The following is a 16,947-nucleotide window of genomic DNA, read 5'->3' as shown; positions in this document are numbered from 1 at the left end:
ACAGAATATTAAGAATACTTTAAAATCATCTTATTGAACTTCCTCATTTTAGAGATATAGAAACTGAGGTCTAGAAAGGTTAACTGACTTGCCCAAAGTCACACAATGAATCACTAAGATGAAGTAGATGACAATATCCTTATTGGTGACCTTGGGCAATTTACTTAGAATTTCTCAATCTGATTTCCTACTTGGGTGGAATGGAAAGAAAACACACACACACACACACACACACACACACACACACACACACACACACATACACTTATACTGTTCATCTGCTTTGATTATCTTTTATGAAAAGAACTATGTTACACCTTAATTATATAAAAAGTGGAAAGTGTAGTAGAGAGGCAGAAGTTAATAAATTGTATGATCTGTAGAAACTGCTTAATAAATGATTATTGATTATTGATTCATGGAGCAATTGGTCTTACTCAGTATGAAAAAGAAAATGGACATGGATTTAATGATGCCCCTCAAGTAGAACAAAAATTGCTATATTTGGTAACATTGTTCTCTACTAAGGAAACAGATTTAAAATTGCAGGATTAAGAATTTAGGTTAGAGCCTTTCTGGCAAGGATGGTAACCTGAAAGATTCTAGCCAAGCTCAGCTTCCCCAAAAAATATTCCAGCAAGGATTTTTAAAAGAGTACCAGAAGGGATAAAGAGTCAACACAACCTAAGCGAAACAACATTGAGACTCCTTTCTACTAGCAGGGAATCAGAGATATACCATTCTATTGTGTGCTGATCTCCGGGGCTGGAGTCTTCCTGCTTGGAAAGACCCTTAGAGACCCTTTCTGTCTGCATGGGATCAGAGAGACATCATTCTATTGAGTGCTAGTCCCCTAGGTTGGCCTCTTCCTCCTTGCAGGGGCCCCTTTCCTACCTACAGAAGCCAGGGAGACACCATTCTTATTGTTCCCTCCATCTATCTCCTCCCCTGACCTGCCTGCAGGTACAAGAGAGAAATGCTTTCATTTATTCTCATCACAGGTGATCCCTCAGTGATGTTAATAACTTTCCCAAACTCATTTGGCAGTGATTAACAAACTCCCACCCACTCATCCTCTCCATCCCATTTATCCTGAACCCCTGGCTGTCATTTCACAAACCTGTTGTTACCCTTACTTGCCACTTACTTACTTCCACTTGCCACTCCATTATGCCCTCAAGATAATGCATTCTAAAGCTATTCACCCCATCCAATATGGTCTCTGCAATATGCGCTCAGTAGGTAATAAAGTTGTTTTCATCTTAAATCTTTTCCTTTCCTACTTCTTTCATCTTTTGACTCTCACTGAGAGCTGGTTCCCTCCCTATGACATAGCCTCCCTGGGCACCCTTTCCAACACTGATTGCACTTTCACTCATTCCTCCCAACTTGTTGCTCAAGGGGCTCATTTGGAATACTTCCTGCTCCTTATTGCCACTTTCAGGCTCTTTTTCCCTCCATCACTCAGTAACTTCTTGTTCATTCAGTCCATATCCACCATCCAATCACCATTCTAGTAGCTATCATATACCACCCTTTAAAGACATTTCCCTTCTTTCCTCTAGTTCAGTCCATGGCTCACTGTCCTTCCCAATTTCTGCCCTCAGGTTAGGGGACTTCAACATACATATTGATAGTCCCTCAAATGCCCTTACCTTCTACTTCTTTACTTTGCTTATTTCCCTTGACATATCCTCCAACCAATCTAAGCGACCCATGGAGAGATCTTACCATCCCCTTTAGATGCTTGCTTCAGTGTTTATGAACTCTGAAATTCTGTTGTCATGCCACCTCACTTTCTGCCTTGCAACCCCAAAGCCTATTCTTCATCCTCACCTTGACCACCATTCTCTTGACTCTTGGTGTTTTCCCAGGCCATCTCCCCTGCACTGGTTACACTCTTCTTCCTTCCTTCCTTCCTTCCTAACCTTGACACCGTAGTGAATTATCCGGGCTCTACATGGTCTTTTCTTCCTTTGACTCCCTTGTTTCCTTATTCTCTTTCTAGTCTTACCCTGTCAAGCCTCAGCCTGGGATAATTTCCACCATCTGCTGCCTTTGCTCCTACTCATATGTTGCTGAATGAAGCTGAAGAAAATCACAAAATCCTGCTGACTGGATCCACTGCCAGTTATCTCAACCAGGCCCTTCACGGTGGCAAGGCAAACCTTTTACACTTCCCTAGCTGACTCACTATCCCACACATCACAGTAGCTCTTTCAAACCTTTTTACTCCTCCTTAAACTTTCCATGCCTTTCCTTCTTTTTATCTCCTTAACTAAGAGCCATGCCTCATTTTATTTTTATTTTTCATTTTCCCCCAATAACATTAAGATACTGTATGTGCAATATATACCAACAGAAGCCCACCCTTTTCTCTTAAAAAAAATAACACCCCCCTCTCCCTCCCCCTCCCCCTCCCAACCACACAATCATAGGCTCTCCTGCTGTCCTATGCAGGAGCAGAACAGCCTATTCAAAGGAGGCTGAGAACCACAAAAACTGGCCTCAAAGCTCAAGTCAGTTCTCAGTTCTAAGCTAAGACTGGGATTCAGTCCAGAAACACAAAGAGGACATTTCTCCCATGTCCAGGGTAGCAAAGAGAGCTCCACTCAGATGGGCTTGTACAGCAAGGTAGTGACATACTTCTTTTTGTAGCCATGAGTGGCACTGAGTACCATCACACTGTCCTTAATTTACAATGCCTACAAGTGGTTGAGCATGACGTTGTTTGGTTCAGGCAGCAGGGCTGGGTCACAAGAAATTTTAGTATCCTTGTTAAGAATAACCTGGAGCAGGTGAGGAGGGAGGATAGGTGGGGATTTGAATTGCTCCTCAGATTGAAAGACATACATTTCTTGACTGTAAAGCCCTGGTGGACAAGTCTCAACATGAAGTTTCTGAACTCTCCATGGAATCTAACTTCAAAGCATCAAATACCTCAAAATCAGACTTTTGGACGCGTATCAGTTTGTTAATTGTGCCGAGCAGGCTGGTAAAAACGGGCTCTGATGGATCATGGACCCATTGGCCATCCAGGAAAAACTTGTGCTGGTGCTTACCCTTGGGGAGGTCCAAAATGGCACCAAAGTCATTGTGGCTCTTAATGAGGGGGATTTTGGTGCTCCAGTTGTTGAAGGATCCAGAGATAAAGACTTCCTTGCCTCCCTCGGACCATCAGATGACTGTGGGACGAGCCTGCCTCATGGGTTTGACAGAGTCTTCCAAATCTCGCTGCCAGGACACAAACTCTTTGTCCCCAGGGAGCTTGGAGTTGACCACACTGAAGACACTCGGGTCGTCCGTGCTGCCCACCATGATCTTATGCGGGTGCTCCTTGCTGTGCGGCGCCGATAGCGCCGGCCAGACTTGGAGTTGTGACGCTCCCCGGGTACCTGCTAGCTCTTATTGTTGCCCATGGCGGCTCAGGGGTCCCTGGCAGGGTGGCAAGACTGACCTCCTCCTTCACCACCCCTCCCTGAGCTTCCTCAGGACACCACCCCCTCCTCCAGGACAGATGGCGAGCAGGAGCACGGGATCCCCTGCTCCCAACCGAGGATGTCGCCCCATTCACCTTAGCTGTGGAGCCCCCTCCTCCCGGGAGAGGGTGGGGGAGGGACTGCCTCATTTTATTAAAAACAAATTTGAGGCCATTCATCAAGAGCTTACTGCTCAACTCACATATCCCAGATACCTTGTGCCACTCTGTGCCTTCATCCACTGCCTTACATAATGACTTCAAATATGAACCCTTCTCTCTGCACAAGAGATCCCACTCCATTTTGTCTTCTCCAGCAGATTGTCCCCTCTGTCGTCCCTACTTTTTTGTTTATCTTCAGTCTCTCCTCATCTGCTGGCTACTTTGGCAACTGCCTATAAATTTGCCTATGTCTCATCTAGCCTCACAAAGTATCCCCCATCTATTCCCACTCACTATGATCCTGTGTCTCTCCTACCTTTTGTGGCTAAACTCTTTCAGAAGGCCATCTGCAATAGGGACCTCAGCTTCCTTTCCTTTCACTCTGTTCTTAACTCTCTACACTCTGGTTTCTGTCTTCATTATTTAACCAAACCCCTTCTCTCTAAAGTCACTAATGATTTCTTAATTGTCAAAATCTCATGGCCATTTCTCAATCCTCCTCCTTTTTGACCTCTGCAGACTTTGATATGTTGATCACTCTTTTCCTCCAAGATACCTTTTTTCCCCTATAAGGGGAAAAAAGATATGTTTTAATGTTGCCACTCTTTCCTAGTTGTGTCATCTGACCACTCTTCAGTCTCCTTCGTTGGATCTTTTTCCAGGTCATGCCCACAAATCATGGGTGTTCCACAGGGCTCTATCCTGGCCTTTCTCCTCTTTTCCCTCTATACTATTTTACTTGGTGATCTCATCAGCTCCCTTGGATTCCGTTTTCATCTCTATGCTGATCATTCTCTTATCTACTAATTCAGCCCTAACCTTTTTGCTGACGTTCACTCTTGTATCTCCAGTCGCTTTTTAAATATCTTGAGATATTTAAATATCTTAAATATATGTAGATATCTTAAACTCAACATGTCCAAAACAACTCATTATATCCCACCCACCCACCCCCCCAAGCCCTCCCCTACTTCCAAATATCTGTATTATTGTTAAGGGTACCTCTGTCCACCCATTCCCCCAGTCTTGCAACCTAGGTATCTTCCTCACAATATTTCATCCCTTCCTCACTTCCCACCATAGCCAATCTGTTGCCAAGCCTTACCAGTTTCACCTTTGCAATATCTCTTGAGTATATTCCCTTCTCTTCTACTAACACCTTAGTGCAGGTCCTTATAATTTCAAGCCTTGATTATTGCAGTAGCCTGCTGCAGCAAACTCTCCCCACTCCAAAACACCCTCCCACTCAGCTCTCAAAGTCATTGTCCTAAAGCATGATCAGACCATTTCCACCCCATGCCCCCCCAATAAATTCCAGTGACTCCCTATCACCTCCAAGATCAAATATAAAATCTCCCATCTAGTATTCAAGTCCCTTCATCACCTGCCCTTCCCCTATTTTCCAGTCTTCTTACACTTTCCCTTCCCAAATCTCCACATATGCTGCAATCCAGTGACACTGGCCTCCCTGCCATTTCTACAAGACATTTTCACTGTCTGTCCCCCATGCCTAGAATTCTCTCCTCATCTCTGCTTTCTGACTTCCTTCAACTTTTAGCTAACAGCCTACCTTCTACTAAAAGTCTTTCTTATTTCTGATGCCTTCCCTGTGTTGATTGTTCCCAATATCCTGTATGTATAGCTTGTTTGTACATAGTAATTTGCATTTTGTCTCTTCTATTAGACCGTGATCTCCTCAAGAGCAGGAATGGTCTTCTGGAACTGTCTTTTGTCTTAATTCATATCCCTAGTGATCTTGGCAAAATATCTGACTCATAATAATCTCTCAAATGTTTGTCGACTGACCAGGTAGATATTTATGGAAACTAATAAGACAGTGAAGTCACAAAGCCTCATTCTTTGGTTAAATCTGTGAATCAGACTGTAGCATTTTTTTTTAATTTTGGGAAGATGGACTTAATTTCCACAAATGTGTTTTCTGTGGATAGGGTATTTTAGTGCTGGTTGGCTATCAAAATGTGTTTTCTTATTTTATTTTCAGGTAAAAGATAAAAATTACCTAAATCTAACACCAGATTTAAAGGCATTAGTTGAAGAGAAATTAGTGGCTTTAAAAAGGGGCAACAAAGAAGAAGATCTGAAAAAAGATGACAGATTTGTACAGTTTCGCAAACAGCTGAGAGATGCGAAGAAGCAATGTAAGTGTTTTTAAAAGTTATTTTGTAAACTTTTCAGTACAGAACTGGACACCAAAAGATATTTGCTATTCAAATTTATAAGCAAGGGAATACGTTCAGTATTATCAGAAGGTTTGTGGATCTCTCTGACTTATGAGACCACTTACTCAATTTACTGCTGTCTCTTGAACCAATTCTACTGTATTTTTGTCTCTTCTTTTTTTTCAGATCAATTGGTTGATATCTAAAAAGCCAATAACTTCTTAAGAATGTTAAGAAAATTTCTCAATTTGCTTTTTTCCAATCATAACAATAACTCTTGTATTTGCATATTTACAATTTCTGAGTAGTCAGTCAATAAACATTTATTAATAGCTAGCAGTACTTATTATCTTATAGGCACTGTGCTAAGCATTGGAAATATAAAGAAAGGTGGAAAACAGTCTTTGCCCTCAAAGAGCTCGTGTTTGAGTGGGTGAGGAAACATACAAATAGCTGTATGCATGAGAGCTATATTCAGAGTAAATGGAACTTAATCTTAGAAGGAACTTGTGTATGTGGGGAGAGGAAACCTAGAATGATATCCTGCACAAGTTGGGTGTTAAGCTGAGTCTTGAAGAATGTCAGAGAAGCTAAGAGATGGAGATGAAGAGGGAGAGTATTCCAAACATGGATAACAACTAGTGAAATGTCCTGGAATTGAGAGAAGAGGTATCTTTCATATTCAGGGAATTGCAAATGGACTAATGTAGGTGGATCCTAGAGTTCATGAAGGAATGGAAGGTGTAAGAAGGCTGGAAAGGTAGGATGGGGCCAAATTATTGAATGCCAAACAGCAGTTTATATTTGATCTAGAAGCTTGTAGGGAACTACTGCAGAAAAAAAAAAAATCGCCTTGGCATCTGGGTGGAGAATGAATTGGAGCCAGGCATTTAGTCAATAAACATTTATTGAACATTAATTTTGTGCCAGGTGCTGTGTTAAGCCCAGATTGCTATGTGCTGGGCACTGTGTTTGGTGATGATACAAGTAAAAGCAAAAAGAAAAGCAGTCCCTGCCCTGAAGGAGCTTACATTGTAATGGAGGAAACAACACATAAGTGAGGAACTGAAGTGGGGCTGGAGGACGTTTCTAGGGGTTGCTAAGTTCCTAGAATGAAGCATGACTGATGAAGTTCTCCCTGCCCTCCCCTAACTTCCCCTATCCCTCCCCCCTCTCTCCCTGTGCCCGCCCAGTGGAGGCTCTAGGAGGGGGAGGAGCCCACCGGTGCAGGCTTGGAGCTACTGTTGGGAAAATCAAGGAAGTGGAGACACTTGAGAAAGGGTAACTACAGTTGGAAAGACTTTTGCAGTAGGCTAGGCAGGAAGTAACACTCTAGGACTACGTTGCAGAGAGGTGCTGTTTTGTCTTTGTAGAGGGAATTTTGTTCTGTGCAGTCCATAAATCAATGAAATCATAAATTCGTGTCCTATCTTCCTTATTGAAGCTTCACTTACTCCTCAATAATGGGGGTACACATTTATCTCTTTAGGAATTATTGGTGAAGCAGGTCATTTTATAATCTTACTTTTCCACCATCTATTTCATTTTCATGCTATGAAAAAGAGCACTGTTGCATAATGTTAGGCAAAGATTTCCTTCATGTCTTTATTTGTACTTGTAATATGGTTTCATATTTTGAAAGACTTTTCCATATAAGCATTTTCATTAAACTGATGCTGAGATGTAAAAAAAAAAAAGGATTAGGGAAGCTCTTGTCTATTTAACAAAGAGCTTAAGTTTCACAATTTCAAATGTTTTGCAATTTTAAGGAAACCTTTGCTTTAACTTTAGATTTATGTGATAAGCATTTTCCAACTGTATATTCTTAAAATTAGTTTCTATTACAGTATTCTATAATCTGTTGCTCCCAGATGGTCAATGTTATTGTAATTCAGTTGTGGTTCTTAAATGTGCTAGGGAAATTTGCCTTTTTCCTGTTTATAAAGATAATGTGTTTTACTTCAGGGGCCAAGACATTTAGTTGTACTTAGTGATTTTCAGATGTTATATAATATAAACTGAAGGTCAGATTATCTGGAAATTGGAATTTCTTCCCATTCCCTTCACCACTCGCTTTTCTTTTTAACAGAATTTTGCTCATAATAAAGTATGTGGAACATGTAGGCAATACCCTACATCTTCTCTGCCTCTTCTTCCTTCCCTTTTATTTTATGCTCTTCCAACATCTTTTTCCCCTTGTGATGAAATAATGAGATTTAGCAGATACTCAAAGACCCACCTGGAGATTAATCTAGACTGATTGAATCAAGTGAGAGTGATTAACTGCTGATTAGCCTACTTAAGGTTAACTGGATTGTAATCACACCTTGAGAACACCTTCAGAACCAATGGATTTGGATGACACCAACCAATCAGCTTGAAGCAGTGTGTAAGGACCGCCTCTGTTCCAGACCTATAAAAAGCTTCCACAATCAGATTGCTGGAGAGAGTTTCATGATTGAAACAGGCTTGTGGCAGAGGAGTTGAGGAAGAACCAGACCAGGCTGGAACTCTAGGCTAAATAGGCTTTTTTCTTAACTTTCTGAACTCCATGGGAATATGTGTATGCTTTAATAAGTGTTTAATGCCCAAGGACTGGTGCTAAAGCTTCTATTTAAGGCGACCACAATTTAGATTTTAAAACATCATACCCTCTTATCCCCCTTTCTTCTTTCCTTTTCCTTCTTCCTCCTCCCTTTAAAAAGGGAAATCAGTGCTTTTAAATCTATGTATACAAAGAGAAACACTTTCCAGTTCTACAAGTAATGAGAATCCTTAAAATGACACACAGGTAAACAATAATGTTCTTTAGAGTCCCATCTAGATATATTTAAACGGTTTAAAAATTAAATAATTTTTAAAAACTTTTAATTTTAATGCAGTTTTCTTAGAATAGACTATATTAATATCAATCATCTTTTATGAAGGTCTAGTCTTTCTTTTTAATTTAAATGTGGTTGTTGATGGTCTATTATAAGGAAAAATTCTTCCATTGAAGAGTACCTTCCTCTAACACTTTATTTCTGAAGTGATCAGTATTCCACCTATTGATGGTTACCATTAATATTCATTAAGCAAAGCATCTTCTATGTTCAAGACACTGTGTTTAGGCACTGGGAATAAAAGTTATAAATTAAACAATACCTGCCCTTAAAGATCTTACATTCTATCAAGGGAGGACAATACATGTATTACAAATAATATGTATAATTATTTCTATATTATATTATTACATTACCCAGTAATTTATTTTGATAAGTGATATTTAACAAATTATTTAGATAAACAAAAGTCAAATGATTGATTTACTAAACAAATTAAATGTATAAAAGTTTTGGGGAAATAAAATCCATGAAGAAAGATTAAAGTTTTACAATTAGCATAGTATAATGGAAAGAACATTGTCTCAGAACTCTTAGGATTAGAGAGCTGAGATACCATCTATTTGATCCATCTCATTTTACAGAAATGAGAAAACAGACCCATGAATGAGAAGGGAGTTTGCCTAAGATCATTAAGCTAGTGAGTGGAAGAAGTAAGATTGAAATTGAAGTCCTTGGATTCCAAATTCAGTCCATTTTCTACTATATCACATTAGATCCTGTCTAGATGCTTTAGTCTTAGGATTCAAGTGAGAAGGACCTGGATTCTTTACTCGTGGCGCTGCCACAAATTAGCTTCTGTTACGCGTGAGTAAATCACATCATGTTTCTAACCTTATCCTTGTTTATAAGATGATTTGGACTAAATTTTAACATAGTCCCTTCCATCTCCAATCCTCTATGATTCTCGTGACCTGCTGTAGCCTAGAGAAAGATGAAGACCTGCTTTCTGATGTAGAAGGGTATAGAAGAACATAGTTTATAGAAGATTTATTACCATGCATCTCCATTTCCATAACATAATAAAAATGAACTACTTTAAATTATACCAAATAGATATCCAGGTATCAGAAATCAGCAGTAGTGATAACTGGCCCCTAATAAAATTGGCGTGATCCTGCCTGCATTAAAAGAAGGATTTTGACCATATCATTGGAAGTGATAATTTCTATTGTACTCTGTCCTGGTCAGACCAGAATGTGTAATAGTTCATTTGTCTAGTTTTGCACACATCGTAGGAAGGATTTTTGTGTTGTTGTGTGTTGTTTTTGCTTTTGTTTGTTTTTTGCAGGGCAGTGAAGGTTAAGTGACTTGCCCATGGTCACACAGCTAGTGTCAAGTGTCTGAGGCCGCTTTGAAACTCAGGTCCTCCGAATCCCGGGTGGGTGCATTATCCACTGCACCACCTAGCTGCCCCCCTTAGGAAGGATTTTGCTAAGTGTTGTCCAAAGGAAGATGACCAAGGGACATAGTGCTCAAAACTTTGTAACAAGAGGATCAATTGAAGGAACTTAGATTGGTTAGCTGGGAGAAGAAAATGCTTTGGAGAACATGATCATTTTCCTCAAGTATTTGAAAAAGCCACCTGCAGAATCACAAAATCTCAGAGCTGGAAGGTAGCTCAGAGGCCATTGAGGCCAACTTGTTGCCTTATAGAAATTCCCTTGACAACATTCCCAACAAGCCTGTGCTTGGAGTCCTCAAAGTAAAGAGAACAGACTACGTCCCCAAGCAGCCATTATGTTTTTGGATACCTCTCATTTGGGGGGAGTTTGTTCTTACGTTAAGCTGAATCTGCATCCCTCTACATCCTACCTGTTAGTTCATGTTCTGTTCTCTAGGGTCAGGCAGAACAAGTTTGATCTTCTCCATGACAACCCTTTTAAGGATTGGAAGTGGAGGACTCAATCTTGTTTAATTCTACTTGTAAAAATGTGCTCAAAGAGCACAAAAAAAGGTTTTGTTGTTTGTATTTACCACTTCCTCAAATTAGCAGGTATCTTACTGAATTTATGAGCAAGGGTAGGAGCTGTACCGGTTATCTCACTGGTGGAGGTAACTACTAAGCCTCCGGCAATGTTGTCCGCTACTTTCTCTGCAAACTATGGTCTGATGCAGTTGCCTAGAGCACTTAGAAGTTAATTGGTGATGTGTCCAGGGTCAGTATGTGTCAGGATCTGGTCCTGAACCCAGGGCTTCCTGGCTTCAAGGCTTGCCTTTGTATCTACTTTACCACGCTGCCTTTCTGGTGAATGTGTCCTTATTGAACACTTCTTCAATAATAAACTGGGGTCAGCTGGGTGGTGCAGTGGTTAGAGTGTTGGGCCTGATGTCAGGAAGACCTGAGTTCACATCCAGTCTAAGACACCTGCTAGTTGTACAGCTCCGTTCAAGTCACTTAACTTGTGTCTGCCTTCATTTCCTCTGCTGCAAAATGGGGCTAACAAAAGTACCCATCTCCCAGCGCGACATCTTATTATGCATGTAGCAATAGAAGAGGCACGATTAGAGACATAAAGCAAATCTAAATTGAACAAAGTAGGTAAATTTAACATAGCAGGCACTTAGTGTTGATTTATTGAATAGGCCATGTCTCAAGGAGCCCTCAGAAGGTTTGAAAAGATATTCCAACTAGTAGATGCTCAATGCCAACAATTAATATTGCAGGCAGGCTGAAAGAATTGAAAAGTTATTAGGGACTCAGAATTGCTGGGGAGGTATAATGGGAGAAGTGAAATTTTATCTGATTCTTGAAGATCATCTAGAATTGCGGGACCTCACAGAGGTGGGGATAGGGGAGACAGACTTTCATGTGATAGCAGTATGAGGAAACATATGGAAACTGGAATGAACCTATTTTGGGGACAATCAAATCAAGTAAGAAAAGCTGAGGGAGTTTGCATATGATGGTTTTGGGGAGGGTCAGGGCAATGAGGGTTAAGTGACTTGCCCAGGGTCACACAGCTAGATACGTGTCAGGTGTCTGAAACCATATTGAACTCAGGTCCTCCTGAATCCAGGGCCAGTGCTTATCCACTGCACCACCTAGCTGCCTCTTACATATGATCTTAAAGACAAACGAGGAGATCATATTTGATCCTAAAGAGACACTAGGGGAGCCACTAAGGCTTTCTGAGTGAGGGAGTAACATGGTCAGATTTGAGACTTTAGGAATTTCACTTTGGCAGCTTTGTAACCATTGGATTTTAAAAGGAAGAGACCACAGGGAGGGTCAGTAGAGCTATTGCAATAATCAAGGTGGGAAGGAATAATAGTTGAATTAGAATATTGTGGTATGAAAGGAGTGGAAGTTGACTTTTTTTCTCTTTTAATGTATTTATTACATTAATTTTTTTAAACTTGAGTCCAATTCTCTCTCCCTCCCCCAATCCTTTCCCCACCTATAGAGAAGGCAAGCAATATAATACCCATATAAATGTAAAGTAATGCAAAAATATATCCCATATTAGCCATGTTGCCAAAAGAAATAAGCAAGAGAGAAAATAAAGTGAAAGAAATATGCTTCAGTCAGTACCCAGAATTCATCATTTCCTTCTCTCCTCCAAAGCATGTTTCTTCATGAATCCTTTGAAGTTGTCCCTGAATCATTGTCATAAGTTAAGGTAGTTTCTCACAGTTGATCATTGTTACAGTATTGCTGTTGCTGTATCCAGTGTTCTCTGCTCTACTCACTTGACTTTGTATCAGTTTCATACATCTTTCTTTCTTCCTTTCTCTCTCTCTCTTTCTTTTCTTCTCTTTGTTTCTTTTTCTTTCTTTCTTGGCAAGGCAGTAAGGGTTAAATGACTTGCCCAGGGCCACACAGCTAGTGAGTGTCAAGTGTCTGAGGCCACATTTGAACTTAGTCCTCCTGATCCAGGACTGATATTTATCCACTGCACCACCTAGCTGCCCCCCAATTCATATATCTTTCCCATTGTTTTTCTCAAACATCCCCCTTGTCATTTCTTATAGCACAGTAATTCTCCATCACAATCATATACTACAACTTGCTCAGAGCCATTCCTCAGTTGATGGACATTTCCTCAATTTCAAATTCTTTGCCACAACAAAAAAGAGCTATTATAAATATTTTTAGTACATATAGGCCCTTTTCCCTTTTCCCATGTAGTAGTGGGAATGGCTGAGTCAAAGGGATGCATAACTTTACAGTCCTTTGGGCATAGTTCCAAATTGTTCTCCAGAATGGTTGGACAAGTTTCAGGAGCTTTACCGATAGTATCTTAATGTCCCTGTTTTTTCACATCCTATCTAGCTGTTGTCTTTTCCTTTTCTGTCATGTTAGCCAGTCTGATAAGTGTAGGGAAGTGGTTCCCTCAGAGTGGTTTTAATTTGCATGTGATTATTAGTGATTTAGAGCCTTTTTTTTCATATTACTATTGATAACTTTGTTGTCCTCTGAAAACTGCCTGTTCTTATCCTTTCACCATTTATCAACTGGTGAATGGCTCTTATTTTTATAAATTTGGCTCAGTTCCCTATATATTTGAGAAATGAATCCTTTATCAGAGAAACTTACTGTAACCCCCCCACACCTCCTGCTTCCTGCTTTCCCTCGAATCTTGGTTGTATTGGTTATGTTTGTGCAAAACCTTTTTAATTTCATGTGATCAGTTACCCATTTTGCTTCCTGTGATTCTCTATTGATTGTTTAGTCATAAACCCTTTCCTCTTCCACAGATATAACAGGTAAAAATTTTTATGCTCCCCTCATTTGCTTATGTTATCACTCTTATGCCTAAGTCATTTACCCATTTTGAGCTTAAATTGGTATACTGTGTGAGTTGTTGGTCTATGCCTAGTTTCTCCCAAACTACTTTCTAGTTTTCCTAGAAATTTTTATCAAATAGTGAGATCTTACGCTAGAAGCTTAGAGGATCTTTGAGTTCATTGAACATTATATTATCATGGTTATTTCCTACTGTATACTGTGCTCCTGACCTATTCCACTAAACCACCACTTATTTTTTAGCCATTACATATTTGTAGGCAATACAGAAACAGCCAGTAGCCAGAGAAAGATTAAAGATAAGTCAGAGAGCTGGAATAGTAGAGAGGAAAAGTCAGCTAGAGAAGATGCTGACGGAATGGGATCACTTGTGCATTTAGAGGGGTTTGCCTTGGGAAAACAGAGGGCTACTTCATTATGTGAAATGAATGAAGAAGGAGATGGTATTCGAGGGCATCTTAGTGATAGGATATTTTATGTGAGATGAGGAGGGGAAAGTTTTTGGTTGTGAGCCTTAGTTTTTTCAATGAAATATGAGACAGAGTTCTTATGAGAAGTTTGAGAAGGGATATGGATTTTTTGAAAAGTGGAAAAGTGAATCACTTAGGGGAGTATAAAAGGGAGTGCCCTGTTGAGATTACGTAACATAAATTTATAGTGGGCCCAGGCAGCATGGTTTCATGATTTTTTTCTCACTTCGTTTAGTAGCATGTAAATAGAAGTAAGAGCAATGGTCTTTCTGGACTCTTCCTGAAGACCCATTTTACAATTTTTGGTCTTGTATAATTACTTTTTCGAGTAGTTGCAGTGATACATTGATGACTAGCCAAGATAGTGGTTTTATTTCAATTCAATAAACATTTATTAAACCTCTGCTAAAGACACCCTGACTTCCAATAGTTTCCATACGTTCTAGAGGTGGGAAATGAATATTACTGTTGCATATAAGGTGTTTAATGAAGGCTATTTAATTAGATTTAATATGTACCCAAGGGGCAGCTAGGTGATGCAGTGGATAGAGCACCGGCCCTGGAGTCAGGAGTACCTGACTTCAAATCCGGCCTCAGACACTTAACACTTACTAGCTGTGTGACCCTGGGCAAGTCACTTAAACCCAATTGTCTCACTAAAAAAAAAAAGAAAGAAAGAAAAAAATGATGTCCAGGGGCAGCTAGGTGGCACAGTGGATAGAGCACCGGCCCTGGAGTCAGGAGGACCTGAGTTCAAATCCGGCCTCAGACACTTAACACTTACTAACTGTGTGACTCTGGGCAAGTCACTTAACCCCAATTGCCTCACTTAAAAAAAAAAAAAAGAATCTTAATATGTACCCAAGCAAGTAAATACAAAATAAGTAATTTTAAGAGGGAGGGAGTATTAACAAATGGAAGAATCAGAAAAGACTCTGAGAGGATCATCTGTGTTGTGTTTTGAAGACAATTAGGGAGTATACTGAAAATATGAGGGGCCACTTGTGCAAAGGCAGAAGTGGAATTTGGAATGTCATGGATTAGGAACTGCTCACAGGCCAGCTGGAAGACAACAGAGAATGAATGCATGAAAGGGAGTGGCTTTCGTCAAATCATTTAAGTTCCCTGAGCCTGATTTTCTTTATATTTTAAAGTAGAGGGGTGTACTGAATAGTCTGTGAGCTCTATTCCAGATCTAGAGATGTTATCTTAATATGAAATGTTTGAAACGATGAGTAAGCAGCCATAGTGTGGAGGTTTTTAAATGACATACTAAGGATTTTTAATTTTATCTTAGATACCATAGGGAGTCCCAGAAGATTTCTGAAGAAGGAGTGAGGCATATGTGACATGATCATATAATCAGATCTGTATTTTAAGAATACCAGTTTGGCAGATGTGTGGAGGCTACTGTAATAATCCAAGTGAGAGTAAGTGAACTAGGATGGAAACTGTGAGTGAAGAAATTAAGTTAAATGGGAGAGGTGTTGTGGGAGTAGAATTGATAAAACTTGGCAACTGATTGGATGTGGAATAATGAGGGAGAAAAAAGAGCTATGGATAACTTTGAGAAATAAGGGTATTTGGAAGAGTGATAGGTTTGGGGGAAAATATAATGAGCTCTATTTTGGCAGAGGTGGAGATTCCTATCCAGAGGTTAATAAACAGCAGGCAATTAGTTGCTAACATGTAACTGGCATTCCAGAAAAAAATTAAGATGGGATATATAGATTTGAGAGTTATTTGCAAGAAGATGATAATTAAATCCAAGAAAGATGATATAATCCCCAAGGGAAAGAATATATACAGAAAAGAGAACAGGGCATAGGACAGAGCCTTACTTGTAGAAATATAGATCTGCATTAGAAATCATAGTAACAGCTTCAAAAAACTGTGGCATTCGGGCTCAAACTTCTTATATGAATTCCTTCTTTTTTTGTTGTTTTGCATTCATTTTTTGCTGGAAAAAAAATAAAACCAAAGTGTCAATCAGTAAACATTTATTAAGTGTCTAGTGTGTGCCAGGCACTGTGCTAAGCACTGGAAAAAAGAGAAGCAATGAGGAAATGAATGTTGTCATATACATATAAAATGATATTACGTACATATACTGTGGAAGGCTCTCTCAAAACCATAAATTTACATATTTGTTGCATTCAAGAAATGTATTGTATAGGTGGGGACAATACTAGAGTTGGATTTCTATCAGCACTTGAATTGCCACAAGGAAGAGGGTTATCAAATAACTTTAGCTTTCTATGCCTTATTCTTTGAATGTGTTAAAAAAAAAGTTTTATGTTTTCAGTCCTTTGAGGTATGTACAAATTATTTTCACTTAATATAAATTTGAAGTTGAATGAATTTGTGATTTAATTTATCAAAGGAACAGCACCTAGAGATTAATTTTTTAGTTTCATTTTTATTTTAAAAAATGTTTTATCAGTGTTCTTTCAATTACATCAGCATTACATCTCATTGATTCCCCACCATCTTTCCATAGAGGTACAGTTAAGCCAAACAAATCAAACCATTCCTGTTTTGGCAGTATATTCCTAATTCTGGGAGTCATGCTTTGCTGTCAGAACTCAGATATCTTGATTGGTCCCTAGAGATTTCAAAATTCTGAAGTGTCTCTTAGTTATTTTCTATCACTTTATAATGAAAATCATTTGTTAAGGCTAAAATTCTAGCTAAACTGTCTAAAATATCTAATGAGTGGTCGCCAATAAATTATAAGCTTTAGCAAGAGTTAGACTTTTAAGCATTTATTAAGGAGAATAAGAATTTGGTAAAGAGAGAGAAAAAGGCCTAGATTCCTATCTATTAAAGGGAGAGCACATTTTTAGCTCCCTTCTCCGCCAGAATCCAGAGGAAAGAGAAAACGAGACTGAGCGCCAGTCTCTTCCTTCCTCCTCCCACTAGCCCGCGTCACTTCCTGACTCCTGGTCTTGCCCTCAAAGACCTTCCCTTCATGGGCAGAACTCCTCTACAGTAAGTATCCAGCAGGTGGCGTTATTCCAATCGT

The 16,947-nt window shown here is 39.6% G+C and overlaps 1 protein-coding gene and 1 pseudogene across 2 annotated transcripts in view; one reads left to right on the top strand and one right to left on the bottom strand.

Moving 5' to 3' along the window:
* The window catches only part of NSMCE2 (NSE2 (MMS21) homolog, SMC5-SMC6 complex SUMO ligase), a 246,366-nt gene that overhangs the window by 90,998 nt on the left and 138,421 nt on the right, over positions 1–16,947 (top strand). For both annotated transcript variants that reach the window (XM_043964840.1, XM_043964850.1), the window contains one exon: positions 5,643–5,799. In XM_043964840.1, the coding sequence (XP_043820775.1) occupies positions 5,643–5,799 (157 nt within the window). The remainder of the gene's footprint in view (positions 1–5,642; positions 5,800–16,947) is intronic.
* On the bottom strand, positions 2,613–3,419 carry LOC122726784 (annotated as a pseudogene).

This window comes from Dromiciops gliroides, chromosome 1 (genome assembly GCF_019393635.1).
Source record: "Dromiciops gliroides isolate mDroGli1 chromosome 1, mDroGli1.pri, whole genome shotgun sequence".
NCBI lineage: Eukaryota > Metazoa > Chordata > Mammalia > Microbiotheria > Microbiotheriidae > Dromiciops > Dromiciops gliroides.
Note: the sequence above shows the minus strand (reverse complement) of the source record. Positions and strands in the feature narration are given on the sequence as shown.